The 12,266-nt window shown below is 39.0% G+C and overlaps 1 protein-coding gene across 45 annotated transcripts in view; it reads left to right on the plus strand.

Annotated features, from left to right (window-relative positions):
• The window catches only part of LOC116061495 (ankyrin-3-like), a 172,946-nt gene that overhangs the window by 120,796 nt on the left and 39,884 nt on the right, over window positions 1-12,266 (plus strand). For 23 of the 45 annotated variants that reach the window (XM_035997562.1, XM_035997560.1, XM_035997593.1 and 20 more), the window contains 6 exons: window positions 1,085-1,096; window positions 3,304-3,406; window positions 4,703-4,747; window positions 7,810-7,916; window positions 9,493-9,525; window positions 11,806-12,030. In XM_035997562.1, the coding sequence (XP_035853455.1) occupies window positions 1,085-1,096; window positions 3,304-3,406; window positions 4,703-4,747; window positions 7,810-7,916; window positions 9,493-9,525; window positions 11,806-12,030 (525 nt within the window). The remainder of the gene's footprint in view (window positions 1-1,084; window positions 1,097-3,303; window positions 3,407-4,702; window positions 4,748-7,809; window positions 7,917-9,492; window positions 9,526-11,805; window positions 12,031-12,266) is intronic. The other 22 variants (XM_035997565.1, XM_035997571.1, XM_035997581.1 and 19 more) reach the window with 9 other exon arrangements.

The following is a 12,266-nucleotide window of genomic DNA, read 5'->3' on the forward strand; positions in this document are numbered from 1 at the left end:
CAAAGATGCCAAACAGAGGCATGAATTCTATCTAGCATTGAGGGTAATCTTGAGCTCAGCCTGACGTTAGTTCGGTGTTTCTTACCCAAATGCATCTTTGGAGTCACAGTTAACTTTTCTCCTTAAAGCTGCACTAACATTTATATTAAAGCTTTAGTGCGTAACTTTTTTACATTAATGAACGCCTGTTACATTTAAATTTCTGCATACACAGACTTGTACTTTTTTGTTTATAGCAAATGGCCAGATGTGTTCTAATGCAGTTGCTCATCTTTTTTCTGATGATTCATCCAAGGGTTTTATGCCCATCCAAGCATGGAAGTGCCCAAAAACATCATTTATGCAAACATGTAAAGGAGACTTCTACATCTGGAACCCTGGATTCCAAATTAGTATACATGCGGGGAAGATGAAGCTGCTCTGATATTAGTCTGAAAATGAGGAGTTTATAAGTGAATTAGGTGTAAATTGTACATGTGCTCTAAGTCAGTCAGACAGCGAGCAGTGAGGATGCAAAGCAGGGGCGACAGGTAGAGCTGTAACAATTCCCAATTTTACCGTACAATTAATGTCTCAGAAACAATTGCAATTAACAATATAATTGTCTCTTTCATTCCAGTTTACAAATATTTATTTATGTATTACTTTTGCAAGCAAATTAAAGTTTTGAATGAACCCCAGAATACATCTTTTTAGACAATGTCATAACACAGGTACACAGCCTGTGAAGTAAACCACGCCTCTTTATTTTATGAAACATTGAATTTCTTTGTTAAATTAATATAAAACTGACAATTACCATCAATGGTCATACCCCTTAGAACCTTACATAATGTTTTAACTTAATTGCGGTTAAACAAAGAAATGGCAATTGTGTCAAAAAATTGCGATTAGACAATTATTTCATAATTGTTACAGGCCTAGAGACAGTCAGTCAGTCAGTCAGTCAGTCAGTCAGTCAGTCAGTCAGTCAGCATCTGGCCGCATCTACCAACCTGGCTTTTCTCCTTTCTGCATCTCTCTGTCCACTCCTCTGTTTGTTCATGATCTTTTATTCTCTCCTCATGTCCGTTCTTACTGTTAGTCCCAAAGTCAGGTAAGGCTGAAGGCATGAAGAGCCCCCCCTCCCCCTACCTCCCCCACCCATTTCACCCCTTTCCCTCCCCTGGCACCCCCAGACTCCAGTCGCTACTTTGTGGTCCAATGTAATACATATTTACTGTGTATGTTTGACTACTAACTTAATGATTTTTTCAATTTTTTTTTTATGTTTTTCTTAACACTTTTTGTTTGTTGACATCAGGCACTGTGTTATGTACTGGGGCTCACTTGTGTGATCGTCTACCTTTCAGTTGAAAACAGTTCTGCTGTGTTCCCTGCTCGTGAGAGAATAGCCCGTTGTGCTTGCTTTTGTGTTTGACTGTGGTTACTGTGTCACCAATGCCTTGGGCCTTTTTGTTTTAGCCACAAAGGTGGAGCTTTGCATCATTTTGGTTTCTGTGTGGAGTTTTCCTTCATCGAGCTTCCAGGGACCTGAACTGATAAATCTGTAGGCAATACTGTAGCTGTTGCCTTCATCAGTTTAGTGTCATGTAATGGACAGTGCAGAATACTGTAATCTCACTGTACTGTATGTTGTCAAGCACTGTTATTCTTAAGAATGATATGTACATTTCATATAAAAAAATGTACATTAAAATGCACATCAACACTGCTTTAATAGTGAAAATAGTTTGAGAAATGACTAGATATTTATTTTGAAAAGAAACAAGTTAATCGAACAGCAGGATAGTTTTTTCATCAACAGATTATCTTTTTAAAGTATCAAAAATTAATTTAATCTATTGCTACTAACTATGTTTTGTTTTACTTTGCATATAACATGATGTACAACACAAACCTGAATTTGTAATCTAGTGGATGTATTACAAATACTTTTGTTCAGCAACTATTACTTTCAAACATCATATGATGTATCTTTTCCTTACATAGAAGTCAAGAGCATTATTTTTTATCCTTTTATCTCATGATAATTTATGGACGATTTAAAATGCCTAAATTAAAAAAAGTTAAATACAATTCACATTGTTATATGCATTTCCTTGTTATGTATACATTCACTGCGCTATAAATTAAACAAAAAAACAAATGCTAAAAGAACAATTATTTAGCTTTTTGTCTCTAAAAATTGAATGAATGTAAACCCCCCGTTAAAATCAAACACACAAAATGTATTGCATTTCAGTGATATTTCAGAAGAGAGCCGCATAGACCTGCCTATACTAAATACAATGCACTTGTATTAGTTCATGAGAAGGTGTAAGGGAGGCATTTTAAATCTTCCATAATAATAAAATCTGTTTTTTTTCCTAAGTTAACTATAAAAGCAGAATCGCAGTTGCATTCCTCTGTATCCTCTGTATATATATATATATAAACAACACAGGCTTCCATAGCTCTGTCATCTCAGAAATAGAGGTGTGTTTTTGCCATGTTGTGCTACAGAGCAGCTCCTAAGAGCACGGGCTAATTGGTTCACATCGGTTTACTTGTGTAGAGCAAACAGCGCTGTTGTAATTACGGTTGAGACATTGCAGGCAAACATTCATCATGTCATCGCTCAGGAATGCTCTTTTTTGCCTCATAAAAGTCTCTCTGAAGCAAACAACATCACAGCGTCACACTGACAAATGTATTGGGACAGAAATGTAAAATCTTTGAGTAATATGCGTGAGTATGAGACAAAATGACAGCAGCTAATTGTTGGCCAATACCAGCTTCCTGTCCTAGCCCTGTGTCCATTGTCCATCATACAGTAATCTGCTTATCTTTCATAAGCTACTCTGCTTCCCTCAGGCTTTTAGGGCATTTAAACTGTGAAAGACACTGTAGTGATTGTTGTAGCATTGTTTTTGCGCTGTACATTCACCATCCAAGAGGTGCACTGACGATTGCATTTGCATCTGGATTTCTACAGAGATTGATGTTTTGTTGTTGCCTCAGACATATAGGTATCATCAGCACATCGATCACTTCTTTCTAGCTCTGGGTTTTATCTTGAAAACACTTGACATCCCTCCTCAAGAGCGTTCTTTCTTTCCTTGTGGTTGTTGTCACTGGTGGCATAAAGTCAGGTTCCTGGAAGCTGCATGCATTTAATGTGTTTATGTTTGTTTTTTCTTTTCACTTTCATACACCCCTCCTCCCCCCCACCCCCCTCCTTCCAACTCCTCCTCACCTACCCTCTACATCATTGTGACTGTTGTCTTGGTAATCCGTGACTACTACGGCAACCACACCAAGCCTGCGTTCCTTCAGTTCTGATAGGTCTCACACGCTGAACCGGAGCTCGTTCACGCGGGACAGCATGATGATAGAGGAGATGCTGGCACCCAATAAGGAGATGGTACGTACTCTGTGTCTTTTTTTTTTGTCCTCTTGCTGGCTTCTGTCTCTGTATTTCTTTCTCTTTCTGTATTTCTTTCACCAGAGAGACAGTTCCTGTCTCCGAATGTGCCAAAGCTGTCTTGGTGCTGTGCCAAAAGCCAACAATCCTCTTACACCTGAGTTGGTGTTGACATAAAGACGACCAATCCCGTAACATTTTACTGAAAGACTAAGGAATGAGATTAGTGGTTAGTGCTGCTATCTAAAAGGGATTACTGTGATGGCCCACTTATATTAAAGGCGCAGCAAAATGGCTCTTAAAGTAAAGTTGGAATTCAGGTGAAACTTCTTGTAGAATATATCCAACAAATATTTCCAACATGCCGAGAGACAACACAACTCTTTTACCTCCAGGTCTAACATCAGCAGATTCTTACCTCAGGCTAAAACCTTATCAACCATATTTTAGCTAGAAACGTGTTTAAAAGGATCATAATCAAACCTAATCATTTTTGTGCCCAGCATTAGAAGCACAAGACACGATCAACTGTGCTGCGTATTGTTAGAAAATGTGCACGTACAATGTCATTGCCAAATAATACCCGAGTTTTAATGCTGACACCAAAACATTGATTGATGAATCCTTATTTTGGGGAATATACAATAAACATTTTCATTTAATAGAATATGCAAAAGCTCTCCATACAACAGCGTTAAATGGGTGCTCCAGGTTTTTTAGTATTGCACTTCCAAACAGTTGGAGGATAGTTAAAACAAACACATTGTCAAAATGATGCAGCAGAGGCTAACATAACTAGTAGTCCAAAACACTGTATCCTACACTTCCCATAATGCAACTCTTTGTTGCCCATTTCTCTGAAACTGCATGCAGCCAACTTATAACTCTAATTGAATTTTTTCAGATTGTAGACAGCTCCTCCAGAGTCACAGAAGACATTATACAACTGTTTTAAGGCGGTATAGTACTAACCATGACTAGTAAATTAAGCTTCATATCTAAAATCAGTGGCGTGCCCCTTTTAAGCTCGGCCACGAAAGCCTCAGAGAAATTAATATATTGAAACATTTTCAATTTGAAAGCAATGAGACGGAGAACTTTGAACCTTTTGTCAAAAGGAGTCTGTACATGCTCTAATATGCATGCAATGTTTTTGCCTGCAAATGTGTGACAGACAGTGCTACTACAGTGAGACACACAATGCAGTAATTTGACGAGTGCTCAAGAGTTACATGATTATATGTGTGAATGTAACAACTGCTAAATAACAGCTCGTCTCCTCTCACGCTGCTCCAGACGCTCTGTAAGGAAAGGTCTTTCATTGTAGAGCAACATAATAAGGTAGATTTTCAACTGCATGTGAGAACATGTCATTCAGACTTTTTTTTATCATTTGTCATATGCAGCATAATGTTGTATTTCTGTTCAGTTATGCCATCATCAGAGCATGTACAGTATACATTCATCATTTACTCTTCATTGTTTTAAAGTGGACTGACTCTTCTTTATCTGTGTCTTGGTGATAAATAATTAGACACTACCACTACATGAAAACTAGATTCCTTCCTTTTTAATTGTGGGATTGACACCTCATACAGGATTTCAATTGTTTTGTTCTCATTAACATTTATCCTTTAACCCTCGTGTTGTCCTCCCGGGTAAAAACTGAAAATTTACACTTTTTTTTTTTTTTACACTTTTTTTTATGCTTACAAAAAAAATTGTTAAAAAAGCTGAAATTATGAATTATTTTGACTAATAGTTAAGATCAGAGGAAGGATTTTGTCAAAGTTTAGTTTCAGGATACTGTTTTGAAATCATTCAAACAATTTTTTCAAATGCTATAAAATTGGGAAAAAACACCCAAAATTCAATGAAAGTAGTGAACTGATCCTTAATGTAACTTGCGAGAAGCATTGTATGGAACAGTCCATGTTATTTTTGGGCAATTTGGTCAAAAGAAATCCAAAGTTTTGATATAGAAACTTTGAAAACGGCTCAATTTTGACCCGAAAAGACGACTGGAGGGTTAAAAATGATTATTAACGAATTAATTAGATTAAACGAAAAGGCAAAAGAGGTGGATTTTAACAGGTTAATAAAGTGTTTAGCCTTTTTTTTTAATATTTTATTTTTTTGAAGGGATGAAACACTGAATTCTTCTTATGTCAGCAAACATTAACATATCAGAGCCTCTAAAGAATAGAAATATTGCATCTATATCACTTAATCTCTAACGGACAAAACACCAGACCTCAATATGATCATACAGTGACTGTATCTAATCACAATCAGATTTTGAGCTTTCTTTTTTGTGGCATCTGGTGTTGGTTTCTATCTTTTGTTGTGATGTTACCGTCCATACAGTGATTTTTTAAGTTAAAAGTCCATTATTATGTTTACTTTTTTTCTTTTTCTTTTTTCCACCAATGTATTGAATGTATAGATGATATTATTATATGCTGGTGTCTTAACGACATTTGTATATCTCCAGATTTACTTTGTTCTTAAAGGATAACTACATTTTTTTTCAACCTGGACCCTATTTTCCTATGTTTTTGTGTCTAAGTGACTGATGTGAACAACAATCTTTGACATTGGTCCAGTATTAAGCAAGATCGCTGCAGTCAGCAGCGGCGAAACAAGCTACAATGTAAGTTAAAAGGGCAATTGTCCAGCTTGTATTTACCTTCACAAAAGTGCTCGTTTTGCCACTGACAGGCTCAGATTAATATTCTAACTGTCTGACAACATTTTGCAAAGGATCCCTTCAGAGATAGGCATTTAACACTTATTTGAGACCTTTCTGTTTAACCAGAAACAGCTCTGAAGTCGCTAGTGCTAAACCCACCAGACTCATACTATTAGCGTGTATAGAGCCAACATATTTTCACATGTAAATCCGTAAAGTATGTGTTTATTTCAACCAAAACCAGAGTTGTGATGGTTGTAAAAGTGGAAAGACGACCCAAAACGGCTTTTCATAGTTTTATTTTGTTTCTGCCAACTTTGAATGAAGTGTATTTTACGATGCTAAAATTACTATTTATTTACATGGAGTCTGGTCGGTTTAGCAAACGCAATTTTGCGGATGTTTTTATGTTTAAAAACAGAATCTTACTCTTTAACATAAAGGTCGACCTTCTTAAAAAATAATTTCCATAATGTTATCAGACACTTAGAATATTAATATTGAGCCCGCCAATGGCAAAACGAGCACTTTTGTGCAGGTAAATACAAGCTGGACAATTGCCCTATTAACTTAGAGTGTAGCTTGTTTCACCGCTGCCGACTGCAGCGATCTCGATCAATACTGGACCAATGTCAAAGATTGTTGTTCCCATCAGTCACTTAGACACAAAAACATAGGAAAATATCCAGGTTGAAAAAAAGCGGTAGTTACCCTTTAACAACAGCTGTCATACTCTCCCATGTGTAGAAATCATTTTATGACTCAGCCATAAATCCTGCAAGTGGTGTTAGTAGTGATGCCCTCCTTCCCCAGAGGAGCTGTCATTTTGAAATAAGCCATAAAGGAACTGGCTTGTCATCTTGTTATATCATTACTAAAAATCACTAAAATTTTTATAGTCCGATATTAGAAGGTTTGGTTACACTTTACTTGAAGGTATCTACATAAGAGTGACATGACACTGTCATATATGTCACGACATAAATATTATAAACAAGTCAAACGTTTATGACATAACGCTTCTTTTAGTAAGTGTCATTCGGTTTTTGTCATGACAAGTAGAGGTCGACCGATTCATCGGTTTTGCCGATTAATTGGCACCGATAGTTGATTGGTGGAACTATCATTATCGGCAATTATATGAATTATAATGCTCATTATGTTTATTTTTGCACTGGATGACTCCAAATATGTAGGAGAACTGTTTTAGACAACACACATGCTTGTGTAGCATTGCTGTGGGTGTAATATCAATAAATATGACATTATTTTGATTATTAGCAAAAGCATCTGGACTTTTTATGAAACAACGTATGTATTTTGTCAACTGTATAAGTTATAAATACTATCGGTCGATTAATCGGTTATCGGCTAATACGGCCCAACCTAGCTATCGGTATCGGTAAAATCCACTATCGGTCGACCTCTAATGACAAGTTATGGTTAGGGTTAGAGTTCATGTGTCATGTCAGTGTCATGTCACTCTTATGTAGATACCTTCAAGTAAAGTGTTACCGAAGGTTTTCTTGTTTAGATAAGATTCCTATAGGACACTGAATTTATGAGTTTAGACTTCATCAACACAGTCATTTTTTTCTATTTTTCTTGGTTATTTAAATGCATGGCTTCATGACAAAAGCTGCCATTTCTTACACATTATTATTTCTCTACTTCTTGTGTACATGCAATGAGCTTGTTGTTGCCTCCACAGCATTTGGCGGTGGCTAAGGACTGTGACAACGACTCTCTGAGGAGATACAGCTGGACTGCAGATGCACTGGACAATGTCAACCTGGTCTCCTCACCAATACACTCCGGGTACGTTTGAAAGGATGAGTGGATAGAGAAGGATACAAGACACACGCATATCTTTGTTTCCACCTACCTGTACCTGTATATTTTCTCTGTCTGTCTTCCTTTCTCATTTCCTTTCTTTTCGAGGAAAACGGTTCCTACTGTACCTGCAGCTGTTCCTCTTCACCCTCTCTGGTTGTCTGTTCTTGATTGTAAAGCTAATCTGTTAGCAAAAGTTACACTTCACACATTTCCGTAATTACTGTATAATAATACAGTACCAAAACATCTATACTCAGAAACTACTGATTGAGAGCGTTAGGTCTTGGCACTAGTTTATCTGTTTGACCAAATCCAAGAATCTGACCAGCTGATCTTAAAGGCCAGGTAAATCATTGGCCTCGCAGCAGCAGATCCACCCGTGACTCACCTTCTGTAACTGTGGAAATGAAGGAGCTGTAACGTAAATAAAAGTTTGACATTGTCGGAAATACGCTATCTCGCTTTTATTGGCGGAGAGTTAGATGAGACAATACCACTCTCACGTCTGGCCGATAAAAAATATTATGAAAAAATGAAGCTACATCCAGGAGGGGGGTGTATCTATTCCAACAGGGTCCTATCCCCACCTCAATATTCTCTTAATATGACACATTAAGGAGACCTTTCAAAGTGTTTAATGTTCTCAATGCGGTGACGTCGCTTGGCCGTGGCTTGGTAGCGTTGCATTTCTCATTTCCTGGTTCTCCTTCTCCATAAACAACATGAAATCAAGGAGAGGGTTAACTTCTCCTGCTACAGATTTCCCATCGTGGTCAGAAAGAACAGGGGAGACACTTTGTTTCTCTCACTATGACTCTAGAGTCACTACTAGAGGTGTAATCGGGCCTTAAAAGCTAGGCCCGACAAGGCCCGAGCCCGACAGAATTTGGCCCGAGCGCGACGAGTACATTTTGATTGACAGCTTTTTAAAAGCCCGAACCCGTTTACAGCCCGACATTATTCAAATGTGCGCACGCACACAGCTCTTTTGCCTTTTGTCAAGAATGAGTCATTTATACATGTTTTAACATTATTTATTCATGACCAATGTAGGCTATAGGCCACTTGGAAGTTGGAACAAAGAAATAAAATAAGTCCTCCAGAGGCCAGCCTCCGTTTCACCTCCTCAGCATCCATTTTCGCGCTAATCTAAACGCATCACCTGACCGCTCATTTACCCGTCGGGTCCCGTCGGGTTTGGGCAAAGATCTTCAGCTCTAGTCACTACTCGCTCTGAAGCTAATCGCTGTCACTCTCACTTTCTCCCTCACTCTATCACCCACTCCCCACACACACACATGCCGGCTCGACGCACACACCATCAAGTATAAACATCAGCCCACTTACGTAGGCCATGCCGAAAGCTCTGCGTGGAGCTTCCGCAGAACCGTAAATCAAGCTTAGCTCTCCGTCAGAAAGCAAATAAGCAAATTTCCCAAAATGTCGCGCTATTCCTTTAAAGGACTCCTTGGTAATCGTCTTCTCAGTGGTATTTCCAATGACAAAGCTCTGTTGTTGACCTGACACTCCTGCGTTGCTTTGTCGTCCATCCTTGCAGTTTTTCCTCTCCGCTCCCGCAGTACGACAGCAGGTGATTGACTGTGATTGGTTGCCCTCTTTCATCACCACCACTACCTTGTTTGTTGTTTCTTCCCGTTTTTTTTCCGGTGACATCACGCCCTCCCCTCTCTGTTCACTCATAACATCTGTGTTTGCTCTCCTCACACATGAACTGTGTTGTTTCATTTGGATTGTTTTGGCCTTGTGTTTATTCCTTTTGTTTGGAAGAAATCTTTGTGAGTCTCTTAACTGATCTGAATGATTTTGTGTTACAAAACCTGGCAGATGTGACTTTGTACAGCGGGATTCTGAATGTTTTTACATTTTCCAACTCTTTGACAGTCAATCAGTTAAGGTCAAACAGTCATTAATCGGTTAAATCAGTTGAATACAGTCCTATTCAATATTAATATATATCAACCAGGGTTTCCTCCGGAAAAGTTGTTAGGCCTGGTGTCAAGTGTCTTTTTTAGACTAGGGCCCGGCCGGGGCCAGTCACAGACTGATGGCAGCAGTAATGTAGAGCCCTATAGTTTCTGTGATAACAGAATTATGGATGGAATCGCGAAATTGAGAATTTAAAAAAGCTTTAAAACTGATTTCATAGGCCTCTACATTAAGTGAGTGCTAAAAGCTAACTAGATATTTAAAAATATTAGTTTTTTTTTAGGCTACTAGTTTAAAAAAACTACCCCCCCAGTGGCTTAGGCCTTGTGGGGGCCAATTTAGGCCGGGTGGGCCACTAGGCTTACAATACGCTGGGGGAAACCCTGTCAACCCCAGATACCATATGTGTTAGTTAATGTATTTTATAGTCTGTGAGTGAATCTTTACATTCACAGACTTAAAGGGAGAGTTCAGATATTTTGAGGTGAAGTTATATGAGGTTTTTCTCCATAATCAGTGTGTTAGCTACAGTAGATGGTGGTCAGCACGCCCCCAGTTTGGACAAGCAGACAGGCGTACCGACACGGAAGCTAAGCAATGCACTGCTGTGGACGTGGTCAGCAGCTAAACGTATTTTAGACACCCTAAAAATCTGTTTAAGTGTACGCTATATTTTGAATATTTCCGTTGCTTTACATCGGCCCTTTCCAACAGGGAACTGAAGCCGTTGTATTCATCTATGCTCTTTTCAAAGCCGCCAGACTCCATTGACAAAAACAGGTTGCTTAGCTGGTTTGCTACTTTTGTTAGTCCCTTACCATTTTAAAACACCAAAGTCAAACAAAAACACAAATAAACTAACCAGTTGAGGCAGTGGCACTGTGTTCTGCGAGGTCAAATTATTGTTTTTGTCAAAGGAGTCTGGTGGCTTTGAAGAGAGGGATTTAACAGCTTCAGTTCCCCGTTGTAAAGGTGCAAGGTAATGCAGTGAAAATATTCTAATGTAGCATACACCTAAACTGATATAGATTTTTTTAGGTGTCTAAAATACGTTTAGCTGCTGACCCCGTCCAGCAGGACATTGCTTAGCTTCCGTGTCGGTACTCCTGCCTGCTTCTCCAAACTGGGAATTTGCCGACCGCCATCTGCTGTAGCTAATACACTGATCACTGATCCAAACTATACCTTTAATCATACTTCTCAAAGGTTTCATTTATGCAAAATTACAATTATATTCACACCATTTGTTCAAAAGCATATACACTAACATGACATCTCATTTACCAAATTGCATGGAGTGGATCTGTGTGTGTGTGTGATTTCCTTCTTTGAGTTCAAATGAGTGACACACAGAACTACACCACCTTCTAACATGGATAAAACACAGGTTACACTGGAGGCTCCTGTGTTGGCATCTTGGCTAATATGTCCACACTAAATAGAATTCACTGAAGAATGTTCATTTTCTGGAAATGGCTGTAGCAACGTACTTGATTGTACTCGTTGGTGTTGTTTTTCTAATAGTAACCACCATTTTCTTTTAAAGTGCAGCCATAGCCAACACAGAAAACTCTGTACATGTCTTTATCTCTCTTCTCCTTTGCTCACACTTACTTTGTGTGTGTTTTGAAGATCACAGCATGAGACGGGCCTTCACCTCAACTAAAGCTCCTCTCTCTCTCCATCAAAACTGCTGTAAAATTGATGTGTATTTTACTTTTTATTCCATTCCTTTTCTGTATCTTCTCCTCTCGCTGGTTATCTCTATTTCTCCCAACATGCTACTCTTTCTTTTACTTTTGTCTTTGCACGCTCTGCTTCTCTCTCTCTCTCTCTCTCTCTCTCTCTCTCTCTCTGTCTCCTATCACTCTTTGTCTCTTCCTCCTCTCCTCCCTTTTTCTTCCTCTTTTTCGCTCTCTGTCAGGTTCTTGGTCAGCTTCATGGTCGACGCCAGGGGTGGCTCCATGAGAGGAAGTCGTCACAACGGCATGCGCATCATCATCCCGCCCAGAAAGTGCACAGCGCCCACCAGAATCACCTGTCGACTGGTCAAGAGACACAAACTGGCGTCGCCTCCTCCGATGGTGGAAGGAGAAGGCCTGGCCAGCCGACTGGTTGAGGTCGGTCCGGCAGGAGCTCAGTTCCTCGGGTAAGACTTAATGTTTGTTTTTAAACCTCGCCAATATTGTTGCTGTTTGCTTAATTGCTTTTTTTTATCTACACTTTTGTTCGGTGACTTGACATCACCTTCCTTGCACTTCTTGCCATCGCCATCTCCAGCCATCTGCGATTATTTAAAAGTGTGAATGAGTTTATGTGCATGTTTAGGTGGAATACCCGCTGTTTAATTTGCAGTTAAAGTGTAATTCTTGCAGTGTGCTCACC

Source organism: Sander lucioperca, chromosome 22, assembly GCF_008315115.2.
Source record: "Sander lucioperca isolate FBNREF2018 chromosome 22, SLUC_FBN_1.2, whole genome shotgun sequence".
Classification (NCBI taxonomy): Eukaryota; Metazoa; Chordata; class Actinopteri; order Perciformes; family Percidae; genus Sander; species Sander lucioperca.